Here is a 16,584-nt window from a genome sequence, read left to right as displayed (position 1 = left end):
TTAGCGGCGGACTCGCACTACACTAACTCGGCGTGGACAACGGGAATGCCGTAGCTCGATCAGACGATTAGCCTTTTTTCCTGGATAACCAGGAGAAGTTTCTAACCGTGGTTCTTGCTTGGCTTAATTTCGCCTAATTCTTCCGACGAAGTGGGGAGACACCAAAGTGCGTAACCAATTTCCGGAGGGAAGGCAAAGGTGAAACTTTCCCGATTCTGTATGGATACCCAAACAATGAAACACAAGTTTCTTCGTTGAGGTCTGGATTACAAGTCGCTTTTTATTCTCAAAAAACCTGTCTTATATACTAAAATTCCGTGGGAAAAAGAACATGAAACAGCATTACATCGATCTCCTTTATCATAACCCGGTATGCTGATGCGTTGACCCCTGCCAGGCGTCGGCTAGTGTAGGAGGTCTGTAATGTTACAATATCTGGCGATTGTTACCCTATCGTTTTATGACCACGGGTAATGCATCGCGCATCTGTGGTTCAAGTGCGTATGCCTATTTTCCTATTGCCTATTGCCTGCGCGTCGTTTGTTCTATTCGTCAAGTTGGTCTTTCCTTCACTGCCCTACGACCGTGCGTTGATCGTTCTTTCATGAAACTAATCGCGCAATGACAATGTATGCATTGTGTTCTAGTGTTAACCCTTTTCGGCCCATGTTCTTCACTTTCGTTTTTATTACATGGCTTGAGTTTATTTATAATTTTCATATGTCTGGATATTGTCCCTTTTTCGAAATATTTTATGACATACCCTGACATGTTACCATAATTTCGTCTTTCTTACGGTATGGGGTCTTTCTGTGATTCAAGGTTGTTTTTCGGTGAGAATTTTATCCTAAACGAAGATATTTAGTTATTTAAAGTTTCTCATCTAACTCTTGCATGCCTGTCAGTTTAGCTCAATTTTATTTTGTCGCGTTCGCAACAACGAGAGTTGTCTTAAAACCTTCGTACACAAGAGTTGTTGTAACCATCGGAAAGTTCAGTTGCTAACCTAAGCTATCAGTTACGCGTCACACAAGCAAATAAAGTGTTATAGTGAAAACCAATTCAGATTGCTTCAATCATTGTGTCGAAACAACAGTTGAAAATCATAACATCAAACTTTGCAAAGGATTCGAAATGGAAACGACAAATAAGGAGGACATGTGGTGTGAGGACACCTACGAAGAAGTTGGTACAAACCAAGTTCCAACCATTCAGTTTCCAAATAGTAAGTCAGGTAAAGTGTTTTTTTTATGTTCAAATAATATAAATTACATTTTCCTTTGCAGTTCCAAACCTCCAAATAATCAAAATAATAGGGGAACCACAGCTCAATTCCACGAACAATTATAATAACCTTGCAGTCGACATGCAACCATGTAGTAAGTTTCAAAGCGGTCAAAACGATTCGGTTCTTTTTAATTATATAGCATTATTTTTAACTTGCAGATTCTTCTTGTCATGCCAACACCGAGAAATGCGCGGATCGAGCAATCCAACCAGATGAAATTTGCGGCAATGAACAAAGTATGTGTTACTTTTTGAGTATTTTGTCTATGTGATACGATGTGCGAATTTTAAAATATTCTCATTTTTATTATAGCTAACAAAAGAGCAAAATTGTCTTCAGAAGCAGAGATTGCGGAGCTTAGAGCCAAAGTGGATCGGTTAGAGAAAGAAAATAAGTATTTAAAGGATCTTATAGACAATAAACTTGATATACTTATTAGAAATTCAGCCCGGCATCGAGAAGCCGTAGAGGAGTTAGTCGCTGTAAGTTGTCCTAGGCAAGGTCTACTTTCTAGGAACGAATTTGAGCTAGCCAAGCTTAATACAAAAGAAGAATTAGATACCTTTGAGCAATCGATTAGCACTGACCCATCATTTAAAGAAAATGTAGTTAGGTATTTGCAGAGGCAAATAACAGTCGCAGATGTAGACAGTCGATTACATGAAGCGCTTGATTTACTTTTTACTCGACCATTTTTTGCCACAATCAGTTGGACTGGAAAAAGTAAGCCGGGATCAACGAAGATAGAGTTCAGGAAGTGTGAAGGCATACTTCTTCTGTTAAAAGAAATAGGAAGTAATGCGAGAGTTTTAGCAACTCCCAAATACGTTGCAGATTTTATAAAAAAATCGTCTTAAGCACGCTCCGTCTCGAGCTAACCTTTCTCCTACCAAACACACTTCTCTTCATAAAAAAAGAAATTAATTCATTAATCATTAAGTACTTATCATGTAGACGACCACCGACATAAATGATATCTCTCTGAAAAATTATTATTAATATCGAGTTGTTGTTTCAGTCTGCCTCCAGCTTCCGTAGTGAGAGCATGTGTTTCGCTCGGAAGCGTCCTTACGAATTATTTCTAAAGGCAGATAAGTGGTCATCGCTCTCGTGTGCTATTGCGTACCCAGCGCAAATACTCGTAGCGCACTAATCGGTGTTTCGTCTTCCCTCCGATATTCGCTCGGAGTTGTGCCGTTGCCTGTATCGATCAAGTGGTGATCGACGGTTGTTCTTAGTGTCGTGAGTGTGTGTACCTGTCTATCGTTGCGACAAACAAGCGTATCCACGCAGCGTGGTCGCATCGATCGACACTTGTACTCAGTGAGCGTGTGTGAGTGTGTGTGTTTATTTGTGCGTCGTGTGTCACGGTGAGTTATCCTTTTCACTCCTACCGTTGTATCCGGCTCTACCATGGGGGTAGAGCAGGATAATTCTGAGTCGGATCGGGAGGCTGAGCCCTGTAGAGAGGTGAAGAGAAAGCCAGGACGCCCTAAGGCTGCGCCTGCGACAAAAAAAGTGGCCTTAGAAGAAAGGCCATCTACTTCGAAGGCCTCGTGTAGTGCCCCGCTGGCATCTAGTGCCCCGCTGGCAAACAGTGCCCCGCTGGCAAACAGTGCCCCGCTGACCCTGAATAATGAGCCACTATCCGAACACCGCGCGCGTGCTTACCCGCCGTCATGGGAGGGTAAGCCGTTTGTTTTCTTCATGCCGAGAATTAAACAGCTCGATGTAAGGACGATCGCGGCATCATTGTTCCGAAAATACCCAGGTGTTGCCGATGTGTTTCGGGTGCGCCCGAACAAGATTAGGGTCACCGCAAAGGACCGGGCTCAAGCCAACGTCATTGCGGCTGACCCAGATTTTACGGAGCACTACCGGGTTTATATTCCCGGTAGTCTGGTTGAAGTGACCGGCGTAATCGAGGATTTCGATTACCCGGAGGAGGATATTTTAAAATTCGGGGTGGGTGCATTTCTAGCACCAGATACCCCAAGGGTTAAAGTGCTTGAGGCAAAAAAGCTTTTTAAGCTAGACGCCTCATGCAAAAATGAGAAAAAATACATCCCGACCTCCTCCCTCCGGATTATGTTTGAGGGAACGGTACTTCCGCAGGCCCTCATCCTTGAAGGCCTCCGGATACCCATTGACCGGCCATACGTGCCAAGGGTGGCTACCTGCTCGAAGTGCAGCCGGATTGGACACGCCGATCCGTTCTGCACTCGCAAGACGTGCTGCGGGAAATGCAGAGGTGCGCATTCTACTGAGGAGTGCAAAGCTCCGTCCCAAAAATGCTCGCATTGTCGGGAGGAGTGGCATGAGGTAGTATTGTGCCCAGTGTATCGAAAACTCCAGAGGGAACAGACCAAAACGATAGCCGAGAGGGCACGCGGCTCTTACAGCGACGCCCTAAAAGGAGCGATCGCGTCAAACCCCTTTGCTGTGCTAGATAACACAGCTGCAAATGGCGAGACCAATCCGACTGCACTCGAGCAGGTGCCATTGAGATCGGCAAAAGTACTAAGAGTGCCTTACAAAAAGGTACAAAGGAAGGTACTTAAAACAAAAAACAAACCTTTGGCACCACAGCGCCACGCTAAAGTTTCCCCAACCGTCCCGAAACGCGACGCTGAGCCCAAAACTCCCGTCCCACAAATTGCCAGGAAGCAGCCCAAGAAGAAGCGATCTTCTCGGACCGAAGCTCCGGTGGAAAGCCTGGCTTTTCCGACGGAGCCCATGAGCTTCCCGAGAACTCCCACCCCGTCCCTGTCCGAGATCCTTGAGTCCCTCCTTTTGACCCTCAACCTCCCGCAGCATCTGCACATGATCGCAACTTGGGCCCTTCCTTTCCTGAAGGGGATGATCAAACAGTGGCTGGCTCAATGGCCATGCTTAAGTATGATGGTCCGTTTGGATGATTAATGGCTCCTACGGCTACTATCATACAGTGGAACTGTAGGAGTTTGCTTGGCAAGCTAAACTCCTTTAAAGCATTAGTGGGCGAACACAACTGCGATGTGTTTGCCCTCTGTGAAACTTGGCTATCGGATGAAATTAAATTAACCTTCCCGGGATATAATATAATCCGTGAAGATCGCGTTACTAGGGGTGGAGGGGTACTGATTGGTGTTCGAAAGGGTCACACTTTCACCAGAATACCCACCCCTAGACAAGAAATGATAGAAACTGTCGCAGTTAAGGCAAAACTGGGCGTTCTTCACGTGACAATTGCATCCATCTATATCCCCCCGATAGCCAATAATGAAAAAGAAAAAATTGAAAAGTTCAAAGAGGATCTTGGAAATTTAGCAGCGGTCTTGCCTGTACCGCTTTTGATCCTGGGAGACTTTAACTCTCATGGAATCGACTGGGGGTGCGAAAAGGATGACATTCGCACTCCTATCATCCGAGATTTCTGCGACAGATTTGGGTTTTCGATTATCAACTCAGGAGAGGCAACTAGGATGCAGACACCTCAAAGTAGGGCGAGTGCACTGGACCTGTCTCTATGTCCATCAGCAATGGCCCTGGATTTTAGTTGGAAGGTGATCCAAGACCCTATCGGCAGTGACCACTTGCCGATAGAAATTTCCTACATCAAGGGAGGATGTCCAGTAGAAGGAATCCCCGTTAAATGTGACTTAACGAGGAACATCGACTGGACGAGATACGGCGAATTAATAGCCGCTTCGCTTTCACTTGACTTGGAAGATTTGTCTCCTGTCAAGGAGTACGAAAAACTTGTTTCAATCATAAACAAGTGCGCCCTTGAGGCCCAAACAAGGCGCTCCCACCAAGCAAGGACATTTAAAAAACCTCCCACTCCTTGGTGGGACAAGGATTGCCAAGCGGCTTTCACCAAGAAGCGTGAGGCATTTAAAGCCTTCCGGGACACGGGCTCGAGGTCTTTATATGAAAAATATAAAGGACTGGAGAGAACGTGCAAAAACCTGTTGAAGGCGAAGAAAAAGGGTTATTGGCGTAGATACGTCAATAATCTAGACCCTGCCACTTCACTTAATTCGCTTTGGAGAATGGCTAGAAGGATGCGAAACAGCAACAACATCAATGAGAGCGAAAGCTTTTCTGGCGAGTGGCTGTATGAATTTGCCCACAAGCTTTGTCCCGATTTCGTTCCTGCGCAAAGCTTTACACAACATGCGCCTGGTAGTGACCCTAGGATGGATTCACCGTTCACAATGGTAGAGCTGTCACTTGCTCTCCTATCAAGCAAAAACTCCTCCCCAGGTCTGGATCAGATTGGTAGCAAATTGCTTCAAAATCTGCCCGACATAGGGAGGAAACGTCTGTTAAGCATCTTTAACAATATGTTGGATGTCAACAGCGTTCCGCAAGAGTGGAGAGAAGTGACTATCTTGTCACTATCTTGAAGCCTGGCAAACCGCCATCAAGACACGATTCGTATCGGCCAATATCGTTACTGTCGTGTCTGAGGAAACTCCTTGAAAGGATGATTCTTTTCCGGTTAGAAGAATGGTTGGAATCGAACAACCTTCTCTCAAATACCCAGTTTGGTTTTCGTAAAGCCAGGGGTACTAATGACTGCTTAGCCCTTCTGGTTACAGAAATAGAGCTTGCTCGTGCACGCAAGCAGAACATGGGATCTATTTTCCTGGATATACAGGGGGCATTTGACTCAGTATCACCATACAAGCTGAGTCAAAAATTAGAAAATGTGGGGCTGGGTCCAAAGTTGAACAACTTTCTGTTCAACCTTTTGTCGGAGAAAGCTATGTATTTCAACAATGGTCATGTTCAGCTAAAGCGGACCAGTTTCCATGGACTAGCACAAGGGTCCTGCTTGAGCCCCCTGTTATACAACTTTTATGTTAGTGAAATAGATTCTTGCCTAGCTCCGAACTGCAGCATTAGACAATTAGCAGACGACGGCGTAATATCTTTTGCAAGCAGGGACGCCGCCGAAATACAACTGGCTTTACAAACCACTTTGGACAACCTTTCCGAGTGGTCTGAAAACCTTGGTATCAAATTCTCTGCAAAGAAAACTGAGATGGTAGTCTTTTCTCCTTTCAGCGACACGCCGAAAAACAGGGAGAAAAGACTATTTGACCCGAAAATTGATGTCTTTTTGTACGGTGAAAAGATATCAACTACCGACAATTTTCGATACCTTGGTGTTTGGTTCAATTCAAGGCTGAACTGGAGTACACACATCACCCATCTGGTGCAAAAATGCAGTAAAAGAATCAACTTTCTAAGGACAGTCACAGAATTCTGGTGGGGCGCACATCCATCAGACGTCCTGCGACTGTATAAAACAACAGTACTATCCGTGTTGGAATATGGCAGCATATGCTTCCATTGGGCATCCAACACGCATATCCTCAAACTGGAGAGGCTACAGTATCGTTGTCTTAGACTCGCACTAGGGAGCATGAAATCAACACACAACATGTCCCTAGAAGTGATGACCGGAGTGATGCCGCTGAAACTACGTTTTGAAATGCTGTCGCTTCGCCTTCTAGTCCGTTCTTCAGTATCAAATCCCTTGATCGAAGAAAATTTTAAAGCGCTTCTAGAGACAGGTTCTAAGAGCAAAATCTTGAAGATCTATGAAGATTTTGTTGCCCTACAAGTGCATCCTAGCGCTCCACAGGCATTAAACCGTGCTGCCCTTCCTGAGACCTACAGTTCCCTTTTAACAACAGATTCCTCGTTGCACGAGGAAATTAAGACCATACCGAATGATCTTCGCCCGATGGTAGTTCCGGGCATTTTCAGGGATAAGTATGGCCATTTAGACCAAAGTAGCCAGTATTATACTGATGGATCATCCTCTAAGGAAGGCACCGGCTTCGGCGTTTTTAGTGAGTCCGCCGAAGCATTTTTCAAATTGCGGGAGCCGTGTAGTGTCTACACCGCAGAACTAGCCGCAATCTTGTACGCGCTATTGATTATAGCAGCGAGACCTTCGGATCAGTACTTCATCTTTACAGATAGCCTTAGCGCTATTGAAGCACTAAGATCCCCGAAGGCTGTTAAGAGCCAGGATTTCCTTGTCATTAAAATCATAGAATTGCTTGGCTCCATGTTCGACAAGGCGTTCAGGATTTCGCTAATTTGGGTACCTGCTCATTGTGGAATTCCCGGCAACGAGAAGGCAGACTCACTGGCCAAAACAGGCGTCCAACAAGGCGCATTTTACGACCGTCCGATCTCGGCCCGAGAGTTTCTTCGCCTACCACAGCAACTTTTCCTGTCTCGCTGGCAGAGCATGTGGGAGGCGGATGATCTCGGGCGATTCCTTTTCTCGATCTCTCCGCAAGTGTCCCTGCGGCCTTGGTTCGGTGGGCTCTCTGTAGACCGGGCATTCATACGCATGATGTCTCGACTTATGTCGAATCATTTCGCGTTGAATGCTCATCTTCAGCGTGTAACTCTGGCTCAGACGAAGGTGTGTGGCTGCGGTGACGGATTTCACGATGTGGATCACCTTCTGTGGTCCTGCGTGGAGTTTGAAACCGCAAGACCCTCCTTGTTGAGCGCAGTCGAGAGCATCGGCAGACGACCGGGTATAGAAATAAGAGAAGTGTTGGCAACTAGGGACCTCGCCTACATGAGGCTCGTCTACCGATTCGCCAGAGACAACGGTCTTATCCTTTGATTCCACATCCCTATTATCCTTCCAATCCACATCCGCCACTCCTTTTGTTATATGTTGTGTTGTCTTTGTGGTAAGTGTTTTATGTAGTGCAACGGGTATTGCGTTGACCGGGCTGTATAATTCGAGGGCAATGTCCATACTGCCGTAAAAGGAGGCAGGCTTTTTCGTTTGTAGCAGTGTGCTGCAAGTTAGCCCAGCTTTGATACGGCGGGTCCACCTGTGTTGGTGCTGGGCTCGGGAGTGGTCGGCGGGTACAGCCTCGTAAACAGTGGAGTCACTCCAGCTGTTGCGAGATGGAATCCGCCGATCGCTTTTGAGTCCGATGTTGACTTGGTCGATCATAGGCTGTGTCATGGCTGGGCTACTTGGTGAACATTGCACGCAGAAAAATTCATGTTTGTACTGTCCAAATAACTGTGCTTGTTTGTTTCAGTCCAGACCCACATCACACACTTCAATAGTCAACCGGAGCGAACCAACCCCCATCGAAGCCATAGCCACAGCAATAGAACCGGACCAAAAAAAACTTACAACACACACACATACCCTCACAATAGAAATGGACAGCAACCACCCATTTTCCCTGCACAACCGAGCATGCCCGGGATATGGCAAATAACTAGGAGGAAATGCCTAGTTAATTTTGTTAATTGTTTTTTATGCGTGAATATAATTCACAGTCACCACATGCGGTGGTGACAATACGGCATCGGACCGTAATACTCAATAAATAAATAAATAAATAAATCGAGTTGTTGTTTCTTTCTTAAATAATTTGCTATACACTAATTAAGATCTTATTTAGTTTCATTGCATATATGGGTAAATAAATGTGATACTTCTCATGAAATGAACTACATATTTATTATCTAAATTGAATTCAAAGCACATCTACTCTATCAATGTGTGTATTAAAGGAACAAACACTATTTCTTGCACAGAGCTGGTTGGAAGAGCTACTAACTTACACAGTATTTGATCAGTGTATGTTTCGAACGTAGTTTCTGACAAAGCATTATTGAAGCTTTTGAATATAAACATTTCACTTGATTCAATTGGGTCATCGAACACTAACTCTTTCGAATTTAGTTTTGGTCCTCTGATACATATTTTGTTGTTACCTGTTTCTAAAACATGATTTGCTGAATGAAATTTAACGATACTATTGTCTTTTGTTAAAAACCAACAATTTCTTTGGTCATTTTGCAATACAAAATCTTCTCTTACAGTTACACTGATTGTTTTCTTTTTTTCACTTATTAACGGATAACAAGCATCTTTACTTTTAGGAATCTTAAATTCATCCAACTCTGCGAGTCTGTTAATGGCTTGTTCCAAGCTCTTCCATCCACTACGGAGAAGACGTTTCAAAAATTGAAGATGGTTTTCAAAAGGATATGTCGAAATTAGTGATAGTGACCCAAACCTGAGCATTTCATCATAAATATGTTGCAAATTATGAAAATTGCTTGTCATGTACTGTCTGCCATACACGCTAGGGAAGTTTTCAACAAATTTGTTTAGTAACTGACCTGCAACGTGCCATTTACTTTTATGAACTGTTGAAGAAAACAGTGTAATGGCACAAAACAGTAGCATGAAGTGTTTGTACACCTCAACAGGCAGATGATCTTTAATGATGACAAATGACGCGTAATGCAAAAAAAAAAATGCGCACTCGGATGCTTTCCAATGATTGAGGTATTTGAGATGGCGTTGTTTCCTATGTACTTCAAGAGGTTTTAGTACTTTTTGAAAAGCCTCCGAAATCCGTTCGCATTGTTTTTCCGTCCATCGTTTTATGCCCAATGTACCGTCTCGCCATCCCAGAAGCAACCGCTTTGTTGCTCCTAAGTCAATAAGATGCATCCGATCTGCTACACATATATCTTCAATAATGTCGAAAAATAGAATGTCCAACAGAGGGGTGTGCACTTTGCGGTGTCCTTGATAAGCGTCATTTCTGAATGCTTGGTCTGTTCGTTTTGGAGCATTTAAACCGACAAATGTAACTTTATGGCCCAAATACTCTCCTTCAATAGTACATTTTAAACAGCTTCCGTAGCCGGTGTGGCTAGTAACACCTATAAAAAAATAAATTTAAAAAGGACTTTATACGCTGTTACATGCAATAATTGAAAAATATTTTACCTTTCACAAACGACCTTGCCGGCGTGTCAGCAACTATGGCCAAAAGCTTAACGGCGACATTTTCACCGTGCATGTCTAGACCATTGGATAATAAATCATTCAATTCCTCAACCATTGGGCGGAGATACTGTTCGGTGCTCTCTGGTTTTTTATAGCCGCAAATATAGCAGCAGTCATTACCGGTGCTTTTGAATCCTCTACCATTTTAAAAAGTATTGGCCAGAATTTCATTGCAGAACTGTTATGCAACGGTAATCCATCAATGGATATAGTCAGCGTCAGTTGCTTCGATGGCGGCTTGTCGTATCTATGCGTGAAAATAATTTAAAATTTCAAATTATGGTTAAATATACACCATTTTTTTGACATTTCTAAACTATTTACGGGTAGTAATTACACAAACACTTTTTAATGCCATGGTACCAAAATTGTCCTCCTCCAATTTCCATTATTTCTGACGATGCGTTGCGTTTCGTTTGCAGCAAGGTTTTAGCAGTTGCAGGGACTTTTACATTAACCTTTCGGAATAACTTTAACACCATGTCAATGGACTTATGCGTGGCATTTGTTGACAATGCCCAATATCGAATTCCGTCTACTACGGACAACTTATCCAGCGTTAGAGCATTGTCATTTTTCAAAAAACTATCGTCATCCTCATCATCATTGTCATGTAACATGTAATCTACCAATGGTTCATCTTCTTCCTCAATTTGGGGTTTATTTATACCGATTGGTGGTACTGTAGATTCATCTTCAAATAGATCTAAAGGTAACGATTGGGGGCCTAGAATGGAATCAATGATTTATTATTTGTCAACAGCATTGAGCACAACATGGGCCTACATGTTTCAGCTTGTGTCGCTTCTTGTCCAATTTCAACTGATGGATTCAGCGCCTTAAACTTGTTCGACCGCCGGTAAAATCTTCCACTTTTCCGTGCACGTTTTATATCCGACATTTAAAAAAAATCAAAATGTTCACATAAAACCATAAACTTCACACAAAACTTCTGCCTGTTCGCAAGTTGACATGAAACCACAATAACACTAAACGAAGGTAAAATACGATGAAGAATGTAAAGAAGAGTCAGCGACGCGTTATAGAAAAGAAAATCGGTTAACATGCACGCACACAAATGTACAGAACCGCCGGTTATGAGAGTGCAGCGTATGAGTTTGTACGGTCAAATCTCTGACCGTTTCTTGACTGAGAAAAAATAAAGCCGCCGTCGTACTCGCAATCTCTCGCGTTGCTATCTCAGCGTGGGAATAACTGAGAACGATTAGACAGAGAGAACAGTTTTGTTCGAAAACGGCCAAAACTGTCTCGTTGGGATAATTCTGAGTCGGATCGGGAGGCTGAGCCCTGTAGAGAGGTTAAGAGAAAGCCAGGACGCCCTAAGGCTGGGCCTGCGACCAAAAAAGTGGCTTTAGAAGAAAGGCCATCTACTTCGAAGGCCTCGTGTAGTGCCCCGATGGCATCTAGTGCCCCGCTGGCAAACAGTGCCCCGCTGACCCTGAATGATGTGCCACTATCCGAACACCGCGCGCGTGCTTACCCGCCGTCATGGGAGGGTAAGCCGTTTGTTTTCTTCATGCCGAGAATTAAACAGCTCGATGTAAGGACGATCGCGGCATCATTGTTCCGAAAATACCCGGGCGTGGCAGATGTGTTTCGGATGCGCCCGAACAAGATCAGGGTCACCGCAAAGGACCGGGCTCAAGCCAACGTCATTGCGGCTGACCCAGATTTTACGGAGCACTACCGGGTTTATATCCCCGGTAGTCTGGTTGAAGTGACCGGCGTAATCGAGGATGTCGATTATCCGGAGGAGGATATTCTAAAATTTGGTGTGGGTGCTTTTCATGCACCAGACTCACCCAAAGTAAAAGTGCTTGAGGCAAAAAAGCTTTTTAAGCTAGACGCCTCATGTAAAAACGAGAAAAAATATGTCCCAACCTCCTCCCTCCGCATTACGTTTGAGGGAACGGTACTTCCGCAGGCCCTCATTCTTGAAGGCCTCCGGATACCCATCGACCGGCCATACGTGCCAAGGGTGACCACCTGTTCGAAGTGCAGCCGGATTGCACATGCCGATCCGTTCTGCATTCGCAAGATTTGCCGCGGAAAATGCAGAGGGGCTCACGCTACCGAGGAGTGCAAAGCCCCATCCCAAAAATGATCGCATTGTCGGGAGGAGTGGCATGAGGTAGCCTTGTGCCCTGCTCTAAATGCTCTAAAGGGAGCAAACGCAACGAACCCTTTTGCAGTTTTGGGTACAACTGCAAATGGCGAGCCTATTCCGACTGCTCCTGAACAGGTGCCACTGAGATCGGTAAAGATCACGAGAGTGCCTTATAAAAAAGTACAGCGGAAGGTTCTAAAGACAAAAAATAGACCTTTGGCACCACAGCGCCACGCTAAAGTTTCTTCCCCCCGTCCAAAACGTGACGCTGATCCCAAAACTCCCGTCCCACAAATTGCCAGGAAGCAGCCCAAGAAGAAGCGATCTTCTCGGACCGAAGCTCCGGTGGAAAGCCTGGCTTTTCCGACGGAGCCCACGAGCTTCCCGAGAACTCCCACCCCGTCCCTGTCCGAGATCCTTGAGTCCCTTCTTTTGACCCTCAACCTCCTGCAGCATCTGCACATGATCGCTACTTGGCCCCTTCCTTTCCTGAAGGGGATGATCAAACAGTGGCTGGCTCAATGGCCATGCTTAAGTATGATGGTCTGTTTGGATGATTAATGGCTCCTACGGCTACTATCATACAGTGGAACTGTAGGAGTTTACTTGGCAAGCTAAACTCCTTTAAAGCATTAGTGGGCGAACATAACTGCGATGTGTTTGCCCTCTGTGAAACTTGGCTATCGGATAACATTAAACTAACCTTCCCGGGATATAACATAATCCGTGAAGATCGCGTTACTAGGGGTGGAGGGGTACTGATTGGTGTTCGAAAGAGTCACACTTTCACCAGAATACCTACCCCTAGACAAGAAATGATAGAAACTGTCGCAGTTAAGGCAAAACTGGGCGTTTTTCACGTGACAATTGCATTTATTTATATCCCCCCGATAGCCAATAATGAAAAGGAGAAAAATGAAAAGTTCAAAGAGGATCTTGGAAATTTAGCAGTGGTCTTGCCTGGACCGCTTTTGATCCTAGGAGACTTTAACTCCCATGGTACAGACTGTGGGTGTGATAAGGATGACATTCGCACTCCTATCATCCGAGATTTCTGCGACAGATTTGGGTTTTCGATTCTAAATTCAGGAGAGGCAACTAGGATGCAGACACCTCAAAGTAGGGCGAGTGCACTGCACCTGTCTCTTTGTCCATCAGCAATTACCCTGGATTTTAGTTGGACGGTGATCCAGGACCCTATCGGCAGTGACCACTTGCCGATAGAAATTTCCTACATCAAGGGATGATGTCCAGTAGAAGGAATCCCCGTTAAATGTGACTTAACGAGGAACATCGACTGGACGAGATACGGCGAATTAATAGCCGCTTCGCTTTCACTTGACTTGGAAGATTTGTCTCCTGTCAAGGAGTACGAAAAACTTTTTTCAATTATAAAAAAGTGCGCCCTGGAGGCCCAAACAAGGCGCTCCCACCAAGCAAGGACATTTAAAAAACCTCCAACTCCTTGGTGGGACAAGGATTGCCAACCGGCTTTCACCAAGAAGCGTGAGGCATTTAAAGCCTTCCGGGACACGGGCTCGAGGTCCTTATATGAACAATATAAAGGACTGGAGAGAACGTGCAAAAACCTGTTGAAGGCGAAGAAAAAGGGTTATTGGCGTAGATACGTCAATAATCTAGACCCTGCCACTTCACTTAATTCGCTTTGGAGAATGGCTAGACGGATGCGAAACAGCAACAACATCAATGAGAGCGAAAGCTTTTCTGGCGAGTGGCTGTATGAATTTGCCCACAAGCTTTGTCCCGATTTCGTTCCTGCGCAAAGCTTTACACAACATGCGCCTGGTAGTGACCCTAGGATGGATTCACCGTTCACAATGGTAGAGCTGTCACTTGCTCTCCTATCAAGCAAAAATTCCCCAGTTCTGGATCAGATTAGTAGCAAATTGCTTCAAAATCTTCCCGACATAGGGAGGAAACGTCTGTTAAGCATCTTCAACAATATGCAACAACACTTCCATCTTGGACTTCGTCACGTTCGATTGGAACTTCTTCGAGCTCCGTTGTTTTTACGTGTTTTCAACGTGTTCTGCGTGCCTTGCCGTGCGAAATTTGCTGTCTATAGTTGCACTGGTGTCTTGTCCTCAATTCGTGTCAGATTCCGGCCTGATTTGTTGCATCACCGCGCTGTTATCGACTATTTTTTCGAGCTAGCGTCCTCGACGTTTCACGCACTCGTTCTTGTTTTGTGTTAGTGCGTTTCGTTCCTGTGTCAGTGCAGCTCAGTGTTTACGATGGCTACGTCCTGTCCTTCGTGCTCCCTGCCTGTAAACAACGAAGAACTGTACAAGTGTGCGGGCTCCTGCGATACATCTTACCATCTTCGTTGTATTGGAGTCCCCGAAGCTGCTCTTCCGGAATTCACACGGCCCGATGCTCAAGCCCTCTGGATTTGCGCAAGTTGCAACGCATCACGGCTTAACGGTAGAGCTATATTCAATGAGCTCAATACCGCTCTCGATGTTCTGAAGGACGAGTTGCTTCGCGAATTTGACGGTCGTCTTACTGCCGTCTTGGATGCTGTGCGTGCTGATGTACTGTCGGCTGTTGACAGGAGCAATTCCAACACGCACACGTTGATGCCACTCGCACCACTAACATCATCAACCGCCGCAGCAACGCCATTAAGCTCCCGCCCCGGTGAACTGGACCGAGCGTCCCAAAACGCTCCTAACCGCAATGCGCCTAAACGTAGGCTTGTCGATTTCACGCCTCCTGATGCCGTTTCTGCGCCACCTCTCAACGTTGGCACTGCACCGATTTCACCATCGTCTCGTACCGTGCTATTTTGCGTACCGCTGAATGTATCCAACGGGCCGAAATTCTGGTTATACCTTACCAGAATTGCTCCATCGGTGTCTGACTCCGATTTCAAGCTGATGGTGGCTTCTCAGCTAGGTACTGATGACGTCATCACTATTAGACTGGTGCCACGTGACAAGGATCCAGGCACTCTCAGCTTTATCTCCTTTAAAGTTGGGATGTCGCCTGATTTAAAAGAAAAGGCGCTTTCACCATCCACTTGGCACAACGGTATAGTGTTCCGTGAATTCACTGACCACCGCACCTCACAAACAGCACAGAATTTTTGGCACACAGGACCCCGGGAACCACTTCCGACCACCAGTACACGAGTCAACTTGCCGCCCAACCACCTGAATCCGCCGCTCTCCGATCCGCACCACGCCACTGTGCCCGAGCCACCACTGCCTTAACTACACGTGTTCTCCGTGATGCTCCGCCGACACATGCACAGGCTCCTAACTTAGAGCTTCTCCTATACTACCAGAACGTTAGAGGACTGCGCACCAAGCTGAATAACACCCGACTCGCATTGTCTGAGGCTGATCTCGATGTATTGGTACTTACCGAAACCTGGCTCGACGAATCGATACCCAGCGCACTACTAGCTGACACGCAATTCAACGTATACCGTTGCGACCGAAGTACTGATAACAGCATACACTCTCGTGGTGGAGGTGTGCTCATCGCTTGTGCTGCTTCGTTAAACAGCTTCATGTTACGTCACGCTTTCTCATCGCTTGAGCTCCTGTGGGTGTGCGTAAAACTTCATCGCTGCAGCCTGTTCATCGGTGTGATCTACATCGCTCCTGAACGCAGTTCCTCTGTGGATGTGTTCGACAATCTGCATGAGAGTGTATGTGACATTTCCGAACGTATGTCGCAAAACGACCTACTGTTGCTGTTTGGTGACTTCAACATGCCAGCTATTACCTGGCATGCCGCTACCGACCCACCACGCCACTTCATGCCCAACTATTCATCATCCGGTTGCTCTCTCATCGATGGCATGACCTACAATGGATTGCTGCAATTGTCAGGGGTGAAAAATCATCGCGATCGCCAGCTGGATTTACTTTTCGCTAACCCTGCCGCCGCTGAAAGCTGTTCGTTTGTTCATTCCGCACCATGCCCCCTTGTGCCTATCGACCTGCATCACCCCGCACTGGAGACCACTATTTCGGTTCCGTCACCCCCAGCCGCTCATCTACCTCGCAGTGACCGTGGTCTCCGTGGATTCAACTTCCGGAAAATGAACCACTCGAGACTTATTGCCGTCCTGTCGGCTGTCGACTGGTCTTTCATCGAGGAATCCTGCAATATCGATGCTGCTGTCTCCAAGTTCAACGAGAAGATCACCGCTGCCTTTCCTTCCTGTTGTCCCTTCCTCTATCCCCCTCCTCACCCCCCATGGTCGAACAGATCGTTGCGCACTCTGAAATCCGACAGGAATCGAGCTTTTCGTAATTATCGTTGCAACCGTAACCC

The 16,584-nt window shown here is 45.8% G+C and overlaps 3 protein-coding genes across 5 annotated transcripts; 1 reads left to right on the top strand and 2 right to left on the bottom strand.

Annotated features, from left to right (window-relative positions):
- The first annotated feature begins 739 nt into the window (after positions 1-739).
- On the top strand, positions 740-3,927 carry LOC118511874. Its single transcript, XM_036055492.1, has 4 exons — positions 740-1,225; positions 1,287-1,379; positions 1,447-1,524; positions 1,601-3,927. The coding sequence occupies exons 1-4, from the start codon at positions 1,135-1,137 to the stop codon at positions 2,143-2,145; spliced, it is 807 nt and encodes a 268-aa protein (XP_035911385.1). The 5' UTR covers positions 740-1,134; the 3' UTR covers positions 2,146-3,927.
- Positions 3,928-8,656: 4,729 nt separating this feature from the next.
- LOC118511715 lies at positions 8,657-15,731 on the bottom strand. 3 transcript variants are annotated; one of them, XM_036055159.1, is made up of 3 exons: positions 15,664-15,731; positions 10,086-10,392; positions 8,657-10,018 (listed from the first exon to the last, which is right to left on the bottom strand). In XM_036055159.1, exons 2-3 carry the CDS (start codon positions 10,198-10,200, stop codon positions 8,826-8,828), a joined length of 1,308 nt encoding a protein of 435 aa, XP_035911052.1. In that variant the 5' UTR covers positions 10,201-10,392; positions 15,664-15,731; the 3' UTR covers positions 8,657-8,825. The 3 variants fall into 3 exon arrangements, with proteins under 3 accessions (XP_035911052.1, XP_035911043.1, XP_035911033.1); XM_036055150.1 differs by lacking the exon at positions 15,664-15,731 and adding an exon at positions 14,613-14,750; XM_036055140.1 differs by lacking the exon at positions 15,664-15,731 and adding an exon at positions 10,470-10,597.
- LOC118511967 lies at positions 10,432-11,067 on the bottom strand. The gene is made up of 2 exons (XM_036055703.1): positions 10,932-11,067; positions 10,432-10,872 (listed from the first exon to the last, which is right to left on the bottom strand). The coding sequence occupies exons 1-2, from the start codon at positions 11,044-11,046 to the stop codon at positions 10,466-10,468; spliced, it is 522 nt and encodes a 173-aa protein (XP_035911596.1). The 5' UTR covers positions 11,047-11,067; the 3' UTR covers positions 10,432-10,465.
- Positions 15,732-16,584: the final 853 nt, after the last annotated feature.

This window comes from Anopheles stephensi, chromosome X, assembly GCF_013141755.1.
Source record: "Anopheles stephensi strain Indian chromosome X, UCI_ANSTEP_V1.0, whole genome shotgun sequence".
NCBI lineage: Eukaryota > Metazoa > Arthropoda > Insecta > Diptera > Culicidae > Anopheles > Anopheles stephensi.
The sequence above is the reverse complement of the archived record's forward strand: the minus strand, read 5'-3'. Positions and strand labels throughout refer to the sequence as shown.